The sequence below is a fragment of the Antrostomus carolinensis genome, unplaced genomic scaffold (assembly GCF_000700745.2).
Source record: "Antrostomus carolinensis isolate BGI_N321 unplaced genomic scaffold, ASM70074v2 scaffold8086, whole genome shotgun sequence".
Lineage (NCBI taxonomy): Eukaryota > Metazoa > Chordata > Aves > Caprimulgiformes > Caprimulgidae > Antrostomus > Antrostomus carolinensis.
This window is the reverse complement of record NW_010323873.1, coordinates 46,238-62,409: the sequence shown is the minus strand read 5'-3', so window position 1 is coordinate 62,409 and position 16,172 is coordinate 46,238. Positions and strand designations below refer to the sequence as shown.

General features: G+C 41.3%; 1 protein-coding gene across 1 annotated transcript in view; it reads left to right on the top strand.

Annotated features, from left to right (window-relative positions):
- Positions 1–16,172, top strand: part of ABTB2 (ankyrin repeat and BTB domain containing 2) — a gene marked incomplete at its 5' end in the record, with an annotated part of 46,793 nt that overhangs the window by 1,398 nt on the left and 29,223 nt on the right. Inside the window, one exon of the mRNA XM_010170716.1 lies at positions 1,402–1,612. Coding sequence (XP_010169018.1) covers positions 1,402–1,612 — 211 coding nt within the window. The remainder of the gene's footprint in view (positions 1–1,401; positions 1,613–16,172) is intronic.

Below are 16,172 nucleotides of genomic sequence, written 5' to 3'. Positions count from 1 at the left end.
CGCTACTAATGTCATTTTTCGACATACAGTAGCTTTGTGGGAGTTTCTCCCTAACCTGTGTAACGCTAGAACCCCATGGGAAGTTGTTTGGCAAATTCAGTGTATTGCTTTTAGATATAAATGAACAAATAATAACTTCCTAAGAATTTCAGAGGGTGGTGTGACTAATTCATATGCAGCACAGCTAAGCTCAGGGCACTTTCTCAGGAACCAGCTTTGTGATGGGGCGACTATTTCGGTTCCATCCTTTCCCAGTATTGTAACTGTAGGACACAATAGAGCAACATTTCCTGTGAGAGTTTTAGGAGACTGTAGAACATCAAGCAACAGAGGATTCTCCCAAGGAAAAAATAGATCCTAGCTATGTATAGTAATCTGGAGTAATCATGCAGCTCGCTGTATGGTAGTCACACTACTCAAAGATGTCGTGTCTGAAGCTTTTATTGCAAAGCTCTTGAGAGTTTGTAATGCACCACAATAAAAGGAGAGTAAACAGGGTGTGCCCAAAGAGAGCTTATAACAGAAGGACCAGCTTCATGTGACTGCATAACTGCTGTCTTGGGGTCATTCCTCTATGAACTTTTTAAAAATCTGAAGCCTTAAAGTCTTTTCTGAGTTGAAACTGTGTAATACAGGTTGCCTTCTTCCAGGCCTCCTTAAGTCCACCAGTACTCTGACAGAGAGGCAGGTTGGCTCAAGTTCAAAGACCAAGAGGACTGAGCAGCCCAGAAGGCTCCTGCATTGAGCTTCTTACAAGGCTTAGGGCCAAATTTCTGGCAAGTTTGTGACAGTCAGCATGATAAAGATTGGCTTTTTAATAAGAGAGTCAGATCTTGTTCTTCTGGAGAAACCTGCAGCTGGATTGAGAATGAGAGAAGCAGACCCCTAAAAGAAGAGATTTCTATATTGAACATAACGTCATTAATTTGTCACAAGTCCCTGGGTGGGAAGGTAGAACATCATAAGCCAGTTGAAAGAAATGGGAACAATCTCATAACATAAAATGGTGATGCTGGTGATGAAAGTATTTGTACTGGTGTTACTGGCTTTACCTTATGAAAGCTGCGCTCCTAGGTTGGAAAGAGGAGAAAACCAGCATTAAAACAGGATAGAAAAATCACTGTAAAGCTTCTGTTCTTGAATGTATGGTGACTGAGAGAAGTTTCATTCTATATTTTCTAACTAAAACTTGTCATTTGAAAGAAAGTTAAATTTCCCATACAACAACCTGCAAAGCAGCAGCTTGAGGGCAGCTTATGCCTTTGTGGAGGAAGAAAAATATATGCACACAAAAGACATTTCTCTGAGCTGCGAGAGATTTTACTTAGTTCAAAAAGTGTACTTTAGAGGACTGTGGATGAATAGTAAAGAGATGCTTTTGCATTCTTTCTCTCTGTGCAGGTGATTTGGTATCACGAGCAATGCACCACATGCAGTGCTTGAACACCATCCGCCCAGGATTGAGCCCCATTCGACAAACCCGGCAGCAACAACCCATCTCCTGGTCCCCTGATGCTCTCCACACCCTCTACTACTTCCTACGCTGTCCTCAAATGGAGTCTATGGAGAACCCCAACCTTGACCCTCCAAGAATGACCCTGAACAACGAACGGTATGTAGGTTTGTAGTCAAGGGAGTAAGGCTAAGGTGGTCTCCTTTTGTGGAGTAACTGCATGTGCCTGGGCAGCTCAGGCCACTTGGTGGGATGCTACCTACCAGGCATCAGTTATTCCTGCAGTCAGGCCAGATTATGTTGTCAGCCTTGCCAAGTTTACGAAGCCTTGGAACTGGAACTGGAAAGTGAGCTGTTTTTTCATGCAGTCTTTCCGAGCGAGGCATATACTGTAGGCTGCCAACAAGGCTTGTCTAGAGACGCTGCCAAAAGTACATGTGGTTGTCTAAAGCAGTAAAGACCTTACCAAAGAAAATGTTACCTTCTGAATAGTGCCAATTAACAATTGTCATCGTTCTTGGGAAACGCAGTGTCGTTTGCTGCGGAGAGGTTTGAAGGGATTTATGAACATTCTTCTTAAGGATTACTTTAGTTGATGCTGCGTGTCTGGTATAGAAAGAAATTTATATAGGAAGCCAATAACGAAACAAAAAATGCAGTGGGTCTCCCTACCATCTGCGAGCATCATAACTGACTCTGAAAGTGGGCCCGTTATTAGAGTGGGTCAGAAATTTTCCAGTGGGATGTTTTTTCTGTTAGAAACCTCCCTGGTTTCCTTCCTGCCCAGCTCCTTGGCAGTCTGCCTGAGGGACTGGTGGCAGCAGAGAGCTGAGGGAGCCCTCAGAGCTCTGGCCACAAGTTGAGTTCCTTGATAGGTCAGGCAGATCCTGCTCTCCTGCTCCTCATCTCAAGGGCAGACTGATATAGCTGGCTGCCTTGCAGCTGCATCCTGAAGGGAGACCCAGGCCTCTCCAGACTTGTTAGGTTTCCCCAGTTTGAAATGCATATCCAATTTTGTAATTATTTCAGAAATCTTACCTAAAGGGGAAATCCTGGTTTCTGATTAACTCTGTTCAGTATTTACGCTCTATTACTCTTTGGATTTATTTTAGCCTGCTGGACATCAGGCTGGTGGCTCTATCCTGACCCTTCCCAAAATCAGCCTGTGGTTGGGATGTTTCATAGTGGTGAGATGTTGTGAGGCCACATTCACAAAACAAAAAAGCAAGGTGCTTGTTGGACAGCTGAGCAGGGAAAGGAGAACATCTCCACAGCTTTGTAAAGAACATAGTTTCTTCTTCCCCCCTTGAGCTTTTCAGGCCAGGGTGCAGAGAAACATACTGGACAGAAGGCAGCCTCTATAATTTCAGTCTTGGTAAGTTACTTTAACTTAAGGGAAACTTCAAATAAGGAGAAAAATATAAAGTTGTCACTCTTAAGCTGCCTGTTCTGCTGTAGTACTTTGCACGTGGCTGGTCTGTGTAGCTACATCCACTGGTCACTTGTTTTCATTTTCTCTTGGTTGCTGAACCATCTTTCTGTACTTTATTGTAGTTTGTACTGACCCAACCTCTTTGAGGTTTTGGTCTGATGGGAACTCAACTGTTTTACAGAGTAAGAAAGATTGTCTTTATGTTTGTCTGATCCTCCCCAAAATCCTTTCAAAAAGAACAATCTGAGCAGAAATGTAGCATCAGCCATAAAGAGGGACTTTTCATAAGGGCAGTTAATGACAAAACAAGGGGAAATGGGTTTAAACTGAAAGAGAGGAGGTTTAGATGAGATATTAGGAAGAAGTTCTTCACTGTGAGGGTGGTGAGACACTGGAACAGGTTGCCCAGAGAAGCTGTGGCTGCTCCTCCCTGGAAGTGTTCCAGGCCAGGTTGGATGAGGCTTTGAGCAACCTGGTCTAGTGGAAGGTGTCCCTGCTGATGGCAGGGGGGTTGGAACTGGATGAGCTTTAAGGTCCCTTCCAACCCAAACCATTCTATGATTCTATGATTCTAACTGATCTACACATGTGAAGAACCAAGAGGAATTCGGTGACATTGAATAAAACAGGAAGATGCATGGCTGCACAACTCAGAGCCTGCTGGTAGCTTTTTTTTTTAGCTCTCTAATCTTAATCAAATGCCCTACTTAGTGCACGATCATTCATTTTGCATTTAATGTTTGCACACTGTGCAAAAAATGAGTTTTCATGGGGCCAGATAATGTGAAGCTGTGCCACCAGTTCCCACAGTTGTACAGCTGAAGCTACTAAACAGCTTGTATCAGAAATGTAGATTAAGCTTTCTGTTTGTTCTTTTTGGTGCTCTCAGTATAATGATGTTACTGCAGCTACTTGTTTTGTACACTGAGGATAATAAGTTAAATCAGGAGTGCAGTTATCTCTCCAATTGCTCCCAAACAATGCTTTTCACATGGTTCACTGGAGTTTTTAGGAATGCAGGCTGCAACTCTATTCTGTTTTAAAATCCACACTAGATCCTATAACAGCTGGTGTAAGGGAAATTTCTGCCATTTTTTTCTGACCAGTACTTAGCTGTAAAGGAAATTAAGGGGATCTATTAAAATGGAGCAAAAACTGACATTAGGGGGGAAAAAAACCAGAACCTGAGGACTATCAGTTTAAACAATCGGCTTTGAAAAGTTTATGAAACCTGGAAATAAAATTAATACTGCCTAGTACATCAGAAATGAACAGCCAACCCTACCTTTCATTTGTTCCCAGATGTATGTGGATGTGTCTTGCTGTATTGACCTCTGCACATGTTATTTAGCATAGCCAGTGGGATAAATATTGCTAGCAGTGCTTTATACAGGAGAGAGTTTACTCTTCCCTAGCTTGAGAGGAGAGATGGTTGAGGCTGCGTGAGGACTCATAGCATGATAGATGAGGGCACTAGTTCACCTAATGTGACTTGGCAAAGCTGCACAGCCCAGCTTTTTTTTTTATTCTTTCCTGAGCTGTGCTAAATCAGCTGCAAACTCGGCACTGCTCTTTTGTATGCTTATGTTCTCTCTCTCTCTGGAATGGATTTGTTACGTGTGCTGCAATTACAGTTTGTTTTCTACTGAAAAAAAATATATCTCGGTCACAAAGAAGGACAATAATGCTGACCTGCTCTGCATTTGGTTGTGCTGCTGTAGGCTGCTTTGTAGATCTATCAGTATTGAACACCAATCTGAAATTTATCAGAGAGTGGCTGTTAGAGCTGCAGATTTGGTAAAACCTGATCTTGGGAATTTCTGTGAGCCATGTTCATTCAGCAGAAGGAACTGCAGTTTTTTAGTGCATCTAGAGACCCAACAACCTCCTATCCGTCTTGCTTGGCTTTTGGTTGGCTCTGACCTTTCTGTGTGTCACACTGTGATGAAAAGTGCTATGAAAATCATAACACTGTAGGGTCTGGAAGGTCTTTACTGTACTTTACTTCAACATGAAGGCAAGAATAGAATTCAGGTTCTGAAACCATGCCTAACAGAGGGTGTTGTATGCCATAAAGGGCTTTGAAAAACCTTTCTGAGCTTCTGAACATATCCTGCAGCAAACTGTATGGAGACATACACACTTGCAGTTAGATGTGCAAGGCACCCCAATGAACAGGGCTGGTTTAAACTCATATAAGCTGTGTGCCTTGTCTGTGCTAAACACCTTGTCAACTAAAGAGCTGAGGTGAGTAAACTGTGGAGTCCTGCAGGGATGGGGTGGATGTTATTGTCTCTATAGATTTTGGCAGGTAGAGGAGCTTTCCGTTTTGGCCTCCAGGACATGAATGATTTGGGATACCAATAGATTGAAACTCGGCAGAGTTTGTGGCTTGGTTACATCTGGTTCTGATACTTACCTCCAGTTAAAGGCAAGAGAAAAGCACCCAGGTATCATAAACAAAACTTTTGAAACATTTCCACAATGAATGCAGCTGTTTGCTATATGACCACGCCATGACCCACTTGGAACCCTAAAATGACCGTTACTTGCTGCACGGACAGTAAACCATCTGCTGTTTGGTGTCAAATAGGCCACCTGAGGAAGTGTTTTGCAAATACACAGTGCCACTTCTGCAATACTTTGGCAAATGGATTAGACCCTGAGGTGAGAACAAGCTGCTTTCCTCAGTAACAGTACACCTGGCTGCCTGAAGGCTGAGAGCTCACCTGTGCCATCGGAGAGCACATCTGCCTTTGTTGCTGCAAAAAAGTGTCTCTGCTGGGCAATAAGATTTTTGGAGTTTCTCTGAGATATGGTCTGTATTGTGTCAGGTCAGACAATGTGTTTTTGGACCATGCAGAGTGAGCAGATGCGTGGCACTCCTTTTTTCTCTCTCTCTCTCCTCTGTTTCTACTCTGGGTTTTTTCCCATTGCTTATGTCAGGCTGGCTGAACTTGGGAGCACTCTGCAGTGTGAGATCATGTCCCAGAGCAGCAGATCATATTTGCTGGAATTGTTTGGGATACTGTGCCTTGAGAAGGGCCATCCAAAGGTAAACGAAGTTTCCTTCTCCCTTCTTCACTTTTTCCTAAGAGGAATATAAAGCTTTTGTCTTATTTTTAATGGTGTGTCAAGGCAAGAATTCTCTCTCAGTGATACTTATCTTAGGGAGTATTTGTCCGCTCCCCATAGAGCACAAATCAAGGTCAATATTATAGTCTCATTTTACAGCTGGATGGACTAGTCTACCCTGGGTTAATTGATGGCCAGGATAGTCAAGGCCAGATCTAGCTTTAAAGCTAGGAATAGACACCATTGACTGCCCTCATCCTATCTCTTCTTGGTTATCATGTGTGTAGGAAAGTTAGCATGAGCTAAGAATAGGCAAAAAAATTGGATCCTCCTTCCTTGTGTAGCTAATTATCTGTGTCTTTGGTAGGTTGAGCTTCCTCCTCTTCCAGCTATCCTGTTTAAAAAAACCTATAAATTGTGTTTGCCTGTTGTTGATCTTGTTGGTCTGCAGAACATTCTAAAAGTAATTCTGGGCTTGTCCATCAATACCTGTGGATCCTGCCATGTCAGACCTTTCTGGCCTATCCATGTTGCAGACATGCCAAGTTTTACACATTGTCTGAGTTTGCTGATGCATTATTTATGCCAACAAGTATAAAACAATTTACATCAGCAGAAGCACGCAGACTGTGCCCATCTGACTCAGTTGGTGAAAATCTAGTAAAACGCTAGTAAAATTCCAGAGCTGATGTAGGATTTGTCAGCTGCCAACAGTAAAATTTGGGGCTTGCCAATTTGCTAGAAATTCACAGCTCTTCATCTGGAAAAGCTGTGGACACTGCAAGAAGCCAACAGCAATCTCACAGGGGGCCACCTCATAAGAAAAGAGAAAGCTTTGTTCTGTTTTCCATGTGTAGGCATCTAGAAAGCTTGCCTCAGATTTGCTACTTCTCTAGAGGAGTCTGTTTTGTGATGTGACTGTGAACAAATCTGGGGTCACTCAGTTGTCCCTTGTCGTATGAAATCCTTCAGAAGAGCTGCTGCTCATTCTGCTTTCAGCTGGATGGCTGCTCTTATCTACAAGGTTCAAAAGGGACCTAAAATATTTTCTACTTCCAACAGGAGTCCTCCCATTACATCTCTTACCTCATGTGATCCAGGGCCCATGGGTAAGCATGCAAACCATGTATTTCAGTAGGGTCAAGCTCCTTCCTCCTGTCCCCATTAGCTGGACAGGAGGAAGGAGCCGAGCTGTCTGCTGAGTTTTCATAGAATGATTCTATGAAAGGGCTACAATCTTTTTTTTCAGGCAGCATCAGATGCATTTTTCATCCTTTCCCAATAAATAACATTTCAGAGCAGGTATTGCTGGAAATACTCCACAGAGAGAAAACCCAATCCATTTCTCCTATTTGCTCAAACACTGTATTTTTCCAGTATTTGAGCTCTAGATTTAAATTGTCATTAACTAGGACACTTGATATTTTTTTGTCTTGCAGCCTGTAATCCAAATTTGCTCTGGCTAGGATGGAAACCAGAGATGGCTCCAAATTAATAGTACCTGATACAATGTCAAAATCCTGTCCAAGCATCACTTGATTCAAGGGTGATCAAGTTTGCATCTCAGCCTGTGATGCTCATAGCTGCAGTCTGTCCTCAGATACATCAGAGACATTGACTTCTACTGAGACAAACATTATCTCCAAGCAGTCTGTGCATCTGCTTTCCTACAGCGTTGCTTTCAAGAGTCTTGTGGCATAGTTTCCCTACCAAGAGTCTTGCAGTGGTTGATGCAAATAGAGAGTCCCTGTGCTATGGCTATTTCTAAATCCTCAATGACCATCTAATGAAGTTGGCCTCCTCACCACCTTTTCTAAATTTCATGTTTTGAAAAAGCTTTGATTTTACATAGTATCTTTTTACTTGATGACCTCTAGGTGCATCATTAGAAATCATTAAAGCCTTCAGCTCTTTCCCTCACGGTTAGCTGCTTTCTTCCCCTCTCTCCAGAAAACGCCTGGCACAACTAAATGATCACTCTGAAATTGCTTGAGACGGGAGTGATTTGGTCACATGGATCAAATTTATACAATAATATCAATTAATATTAAAGAGAATACTAAGATCCCAGTTATTAATGTGAATTGTCTCCAGAAAGCCTTGCTCTGTGTTGCACAGGTGTCCAACTGGCAGAAAAGGAAGGAAAACCAGGAATAACCTGTGGAGCCCTGTGTTTGCTTGAGCTGCATCCTCAACATCACTGAGGAGTATCCCTGCTTTCAGAGCTGGTTAAGGCTTTTCAGGACAAATCTTTTCTCCAGATGGATGTTTCCAGACTCTCACTCATCTGTCATGAGGCTTTTTTCCCCTCTACTCTTTTTAACTGCAGGTTTATGGAATTTTATGAAGTGCAATAGCTACATCATTGTCTGTCTTTTAGATTTATCTGTGGCCTAGCCTTTCCTAATTCAAAGTTAATATATTTATGTCTGAATTCTTTCATTTTACAGCCATATGCCATTGTTGTCATGCCGCATCAAGAACAGAACTTGATACACTTAGTTCAATGAGCTGTGTCTTTGGAAAGGTCTGCAATAAAATAAGTTCTGGGATCTCTTGTGTGAGAGATCTTAATATCTTTCTATTCTGTCTACAGCTGCTTCATCAGTCAAAAATAGATATATAGGGATAATAAAAGTAGGCCCTGATTCATTTGCCTTGAGAGAGAATAATGCTGTAACCATACATTTGTGTTTGGCAGTACTTAAATCCACTCAGAGTATCCCTGAAGTCAATGGGGTGATTACAGAAAACTCTGTCAATGAGCATATTCCAGTCCCACCCCCACGCAACAGTCCCATTGATTTATTTTTTTTTCCCCCAGAGCTATTTTGATATAAATATACTGATTAAATATAGGGAAACAGAAGGAAGCTGTACATTGAACTGTGCCATCGTGGCATTGCTTGTTCAGAGTGGACATAAGTATACGCCCTCTCCATTTTAAAGAAAAAAAAGCTATTTGCTATTGATGAAAGATGAGTTTAGTAGATTTAGTAGAAGAATACGAGTATTATAAACCAATATGACCAGCTGCCTTCACCAGCACTAAGGAGGGAAGCTGTTACTGTGTATTTTTGCCTGTTTCAGACTTTGACCAGTTAATGTCAGACTTAGTTGTGATTTTGAGATACTCATTCACAAGGAAGATGGGGAGAATGGCCCTGATCCAGAGGCCAATAAGCTTCATGTATCTATTGCCTAAAATTTCCTGTTCATTGGCAGTGCTGTTCCTGACCTTAGGCAGGATTATGTATTTGTTGAGCCCATACTAAACAGTTGCAATATATTGAGTGTCTTCCCCACTTTTGAGAATTGAGAACATATATCATTGAAAAGGAGGGGTCAGAAGCTTTATCACACTTGTGGTGAGCAACTGTCACCTTCCTGCTCTTTATGGTGACCTCTCAGCACATATTACAGCAGTAACATCTAGCCAGAAAAAAACAGAAACACTTAAAAACTACTTTACCAGAGTCAGATCCCGTGCTTCTGGGACTCCTTCTACATATGTGCTCCTGGGATCCTAACTGAAAGCCTGAAGAGAGATCCAAGATGAAATATTTGTTGTGTTTCCTTATTACTCTGCGTTTATGTGTCTGTGCATGCCATAGCATTGGGTATGTGAATTAAAAACAGATCACATTAAATTCAATAGGTGACAGACAGTAGTTATGTTTGGGTTCCTGATAATATTCCTGCCTTTGGCTGGCATCATCTATGGAGGTATTGTTAAGTCTCGTAATTTTTTTAATTGTTCATTTCTTTATAGTTCAAAGATTGCAAAATTGGAATGTGAGGGGTGACCTTGGCAGTAGTGAAGGGAATTAATTGCAAACCCTGAGGATCGAATTAATCCATGTGTAACTGCTGAAACTGGCAATGCAGTCTACTCTGAATTAGATTCCCCCCTTTTATGTTGTTTGTACAAACAAACACTGCTCCATTTATTTTTATATTTTTTTTAACTCCACATATCTCACACCTGGGACAGACTTGCCTTTCTTCCACGTTACTGGCTGTAAGCAATTTGTAGTGTTATTGGAGTGTTTCCAAAATAGCCTGTATCTTCTGATCTGTCTGTATTGGAGCAGGGGTGTGGTACAAACACAGACTATTTAAATTCTCTCCAACATTGCAAGGAGAAGAATCTCGCTGTGTATGAAACAGAACAGCACAGAGCAGACTTCATGGGGAGCAAAGAGACTGCCTTCCTACGCCAGCCTTGGCACACAATGAAGCATTACAGGTAAAAAATGAGCACTCACAGTGAAACCAAAATTTGGTGCTAATGGCTGCGTGTGAAGCCATGTGCCAAAAATTCAGGCTCTTAGGCTGTCTTGAAACCTTCTGCTGCTCATGCACTGATTTCCATGGACAATAGTTAATGATGGTCTGAGAAGTCTCAGATGTCACAGGCACAAGCATGCAGGGGAACAGGTCACCTGAAAGATTCTCAATTTCATCTGGTCCTGGGCAACCTGCTCTTGCTGACCCTGGTTTTGAGCAAGGGAGTTTGGACTAAATGATTTCCAGGGGTGTCTTCCAGCCTCAGCTGCTCTGTGCTTCTCTGGTTCTAAGTACAGTATTGGTCCCTTAAAAGTTGTTTTACATGTGTCAACCTGGTAACTTCCCAATCAGCAAGAGGTATCAATACACTGTTTCCTAGGACTCTGCAGGCAGTAGCTGATCCTTGTCACCTACCTAGAGAAGGAATAAGGCATTTGACAGTCTTTGTCCTGTCAGTTACAAAACATTTGTTTGAAAAACATTTGTTTGAAAAACTTTCTATTTTCTAAGCATTTTATAGTCAGCCTCAGTGCTTGATGGAAATCCCTGGAAAGACCATCTTTGACCTAAGAAGCTATTTCTGGTGAATGTTCCCTATTTGGAAAAATGTTTGAAAACTAGATGGATGATCTTTAACTCTCTTGTTTAGCAGTGAAGAAATGACATCCATTGTGCATGTGTGTGCGTGCACTATCCCCCTGCAATTACTATAACTACAGCTACAGAAATTATCGTAACTACTCTAAAGGTGTCCATGTTAATGTTCTTGGCTTCTGCTCTTAAGTTTCCATCTGTTCAGATAAAAAAGAAGGTGCAAGAAAATGAGAGCCTGGCAGCTGGATTCTCAGGGCTGGTGCAAACAGAAATCTTCAGTGCCTGTAGGCACCCTGTGTTGTGTGTTGTTTATTGTTTGCTGGTTTATGATGAGAAGACTAAGCAGCAAGCTAGCATCAAAGATGAAGGAAAAATAATCCAGGGCAATTTAAACCAAAACTGTTACAGCATGTGTTGCTAAAAAGGCATTCTAGAAACACAGAAATGAATAAGATAAGGTCTCCTGGCTTCTTCATCTGTCTTTTGGACAATGACTGCCCATTGAAATAGGCCAGGACTGACTGAGAGTCTGAATTTCTCTACTTGACTCTGGCTGGTTTGCTGTCATTTAATATCAGCCTGTCTTAATTTTTCCCCAGGCAGAGATCCATAAAGACAATATTGTGATACCAACATAGTGCTCTTATAACTAAGACAAGTAAAAAAGCAGTAAGTCTGTGGGTGAAAGGTTCTGAGCGTACAGCAAAGAACGATGATGGTAACAAGCCAACAGGTTTCTTCTTTTTCAGTAATTGCTGTTTCCAATTGAAGTTAATATTATTTCCTATTAGACTAAACTACAGGCCTACACTTGCAGAACTGGCTGGTTTCCTGAGGAAGGAGTGAGCTGGTGCTTTAACAAAGGCCACACTAAATAAAGACACAATTCTGAGCTTTTGCTGTGCAGCGGCCAGGCCTGGCAGGTTGTTTGGGGTTTTTGCTCTTATTGGTCCTGACATCTTTGTAACAGAGAGCTAAAAGCTGAGCTCTCCTGAAGAGTGAATGTTTCTGGGTATAATTTATGATAATAGCAACAATCGTTCTTTCTCTTTGACCTTGTGGAGATTAGAAACTAAGCTTTCCCTGGGGTAATCCTAGGCTGGCTATGTCTCTGCTTTGTTCCTTTTTAAGGGAGATCCTGGCAGTTTGCACTTCCTCGTCCCATACCTCCGAGTGCATGTACTGTCATGACCTGGTAGTCACTTCCAAAGCTAAACTGTACTGTTTTCATCACGTGTTTTCACAGTAAGTGCTGAACTGACTGTTTTAAAAAAGCACATCTGCTCTGCAAGACAAATCCTATTCAAATGAGTGACATGTCTGAGCTGATTCAGCTCTGGTTCATGGATTCTTCTGGGGCTAAACAACCTCCTGTTGATACAATGCATGCTGGTCTAACGTGTTTGCTTAGAGAGGAAGGAGACTGAGCTGTGTTTTGCCCTTACTGCTTATCAGAGTAAATCTGGAGTGATGCTGCTGAAAGGGGCAGTTTCAGTCTGGAGTCAAACTACTGGGAACTCCTGTTCCACTGAAGAGTTTGTATCTGAAGCTCTTTCTTCCATGGGTTAGAAAGTGTGTCATCATGGCTAAAGGATAGAGAGGGGGGAGACAGAAGCTGTAAGTTTTTATTCCTAGGCTTGCTGGAAAACTCTGCTACTGTAAGGAATTCACTCAGCCATTCCTCACCTCTTTGGCTTCCTTCAGAAATGCAAAAGATCCTCTAGGATCTTTTTGGGTTCTTCTGAGACAGATACTTCAGAATTGAAAGGCTTTTGCAGTAGGAAACGATGAGTTGTCCATGATACAGTACTAGGAGAAGATAGTTAAGCTAGTTGAGAGGAATATAAGCACGTTAACGTGAAATTATAACAGGTCTAATATAACCTGCTCAGACTGTATCTTGTTGTATTTATATTGCTTCCAGCATCCAGACTGTGTGAGTACCTCTCTGCAGCCCTGCACCGTGCCAGGTAGTCGGTGTTCAGTTCCCTGTTGCAGCTGCCAAATTCTTCAGGAAGGATCTCTCTGAAGAGCTGATGCGTTAGAACATCACAGAAACATATGTTCCTTAAATGACTTTCCATCTGGGCATCCCATTCTTCCTTATGCAAGAACAATTGTGACAATAGTTTAATTAAGTCACTTTGGAACCTCTTTTAGTCTGCTAAACTTTGTGTTGAGGAGCTCAATATGCTTAAGGGTAAGTGCCAAACTAGGTTAATCTGACTGTACGTGTAGAAAGGGCATTTGTCCCAGGATAGTCACGTGTTAGTTTTGGCTTTGTACAGCTTTATTCACATAGGCAGAGCTCAGAGGTACCTGTTGTGAAGAAAGGCAAATAAAACTGGGTTTATTTCTCAAATAATTTTGTTTCTTATGTTTTCTTTGAGGTAAAAACTCTGGGAAGAAATATATCAATTTCCTGTGTTTCATATACATTTCATTGATTGCTCTTCCTTTGTGGTTGGAATGCAGAGCACTGGGTTTTGACAGAAAGGTTTATTCAGTCAACAGGTAATGAAGTGTAGAGCAGATGAAGATTTTGAATGATACTGTTTTTCTCAACAAGCTGAAAAATAATTGTGCACACTGCTCTTGGTGTTAGAAGTGATGCCTGTTTAACTTTGTCATTTTTAAGGTGCCGTTCATCAATGTTTCTGTGATTTTAGATCTACTTTTCAGTGGCAGAATTTTAACGGGGCTGAAAAGAAAAAATATCATTGTAATTTGGTATTAGGAACAAAAATTATCTTTTTGTCATGCTAATCATTAGCCGAGTGGGTAGCTGGAGCTTGAAATTCCTCCCTGTTCCTGTAGTAACCACAGTGCTGCACCCTCTGCAATGGTCAAAATGAAGCAGGTTGGACCTGTTGCAAGAACAGGTTTTAGCTGTGTATAAGAAAACTGCATTCTCTTACCTCCCATTAGGATGTTTACCTGATCTCTTTGGAGAAGACTGTTTCAGTGTGCCTTTTTAGAGAGAGAGAGATGAGGCAAGAGATAACCTTGATATGGAGAGTTGTACGACAGTTGGGTTTTTTTAATCTACCTCCTAGCCCGTGCTGCAGATGGCCTGGGTATAAACAAACATTGCTCGTGTCTTATTCAGTCATTTGCAAACTCAGCATCAAATCTGCAGCTCTCTAGTTCAGAGCACATGAGATACAAAACTTTGGTAGCGTGACAGGTTGCTTTGTGGGAAAGCGTGTCTTGTGCCGCTGTGCATGCTGCTGGCCTCCTCTTTGGGTTGGTGGTCTTGGCAGCTGCGTGCATGATGGTGTCAAGATTGGAGGGTAAGTGCCTTTACATCTCTCGTTTGCAAGATTGTAATCTGTGAAGATTCCCCCTACTTCTGGTGTAGAAATACCTGTGTTTTGAGGAATGGTTGAAGTTACCTGCTGGATTCTGCAGTACGTATGTAGATAACATTGTTCTTCTGAAGAAACTGGGAGAGCAGTTAAGTGAGTTAGCTGTATGAGGTGACAGTGTTTGAAAGACTTGAGACCAGACTTGCCAAAGTTCATGATATTTTATCAACTGTGACTATTGTAAATTCATTATAATAAGAACTCTACAACTCTGGCCTTAGACCTTTAGAGATGTCAGGAGGCTACTAATACTCAAAGTGGCAAAATCTTCTTAGCTTAACTTTACACGTGTCCTGTCTGTGGTGTTCTTGGTTAGACCAAACTGTTACCTGCTGAAAAATCTCCTGCAGGTAGGTGTTGAGGAATTGAAACATAACATTATTATTATTATTTGAAATTCACTGAAAGTTCATAGGCTGTAACAGTCTAAGCACAAGACTGTTCAGCAGCAGTGCTAGCAGATGTAAGGAACCATGCTGAAAGCAGACTTAATAGCTGGAATTTGTGGCATCTGCTGAGAAGCACTGCAGCTCCAAATGTTCACATTTAATGCATTCATACTCTAAATTTAAGATATTTGGAAAATGAAAGAATTTGAGCTTTACCAATTAAGTCTACCCATCAGAATCCCATAGTTAAGCAGTTATGTCTGCCATTTGTAGTGCCGCTTAGGTTCATTGATATCCATTGATAGGACCATAAAAATCACAGTTACAGAAGCATAAAAAGAGTTTGAAATTAGGAGATTTCACAATATTAAACACAAAATGGAAGAGTGAGTCTGGCATAGAAGGACTGACTTCTTCAGAACAGTTGTTTTCTTTAAATTCAGGACACTTCTGTTGCTTATATTTCTCATAGCTATACACTTAAATGGCACTATTTATTGAAGTCTCTGAGGCAAAATGCAAACATATAACTCATTATGCTTTACAGTAAAAAAACAGAAACATGTTCATTCACCTCTGATACCAAAGACCTTTGGATGAAACAGAACTCTCTCTTTATTTCTGTACAGCTACTCTTTTCAGTATTTTAAGACAAGAATTGAGGAACGAAACAGAAGCTCCCTGAAGATATAGGTGAAATATGTTCATTTGCAGCTTGCCATTAGGACAAAATAATAATTTAAAAAATGCTACACTGGCATCTATTTCATCCAGCAATGATGTTCCTCTTCCTTTTAATCTTTCATTAATGACAGATCTTATGTCATTACTGTCACATTATGTCTTACCTGGCACTGCCAGAGAGAAGACTTCTGTCTATTCATTCACAAATGCTACACTCTGTGGGCTTGATTGCCTTTTATTCAAGAAAATGGACTCTTGAATTTTGGCTGTTTTGTGAGTCCTTCTGTGATTGTAATACAGCAGCCAGAGCCTGGGTTGTATAATTACACTATTGGGTGGAGTGGGTACCTGATTTTAGTGCACACATTGCATCATTGTGCCTGAGAGAGCTCCAAAATCACTTCTTTTCATCCACATGTATTGGTGTGTTCCTCATGTCTTCACGCTCAATTAGTTTCTGGAACTTCTCAGATTCCAGGAATGTGAAAAGCCAAAAAAATTACTTAAATTTTCATTAAGAAAACACTGACGTCAGCATCAGGTGAGATTGACGTTAGGAGAAGGCCGTGCTCACAGTAGCGTGACACGGCACAGAAATGTAGCAGCAGTCAAGCAATTAGAAGAGAATTTCATCAACTCTTTCTTAGTCCTGAAAATGAAGGAATCATCTTTCAACCTTGAACTGTTTGGCCTCTAGATACCGTTATTTTGTATTTGAAAATTTATCTTTTGAAATATTAATTAGATTTTGGCTTGTGCTGTAAGGTAAATGGGAAACGTTTCCCTGTTTATTGTGAAAAGCCTTTGCTTTGGTGAGAATTGCCTTCGTTTAGCTGAACAAACTTTTGCAGTGATAATTAGTTAAACAGTTTTCAGTATTCCAGGAC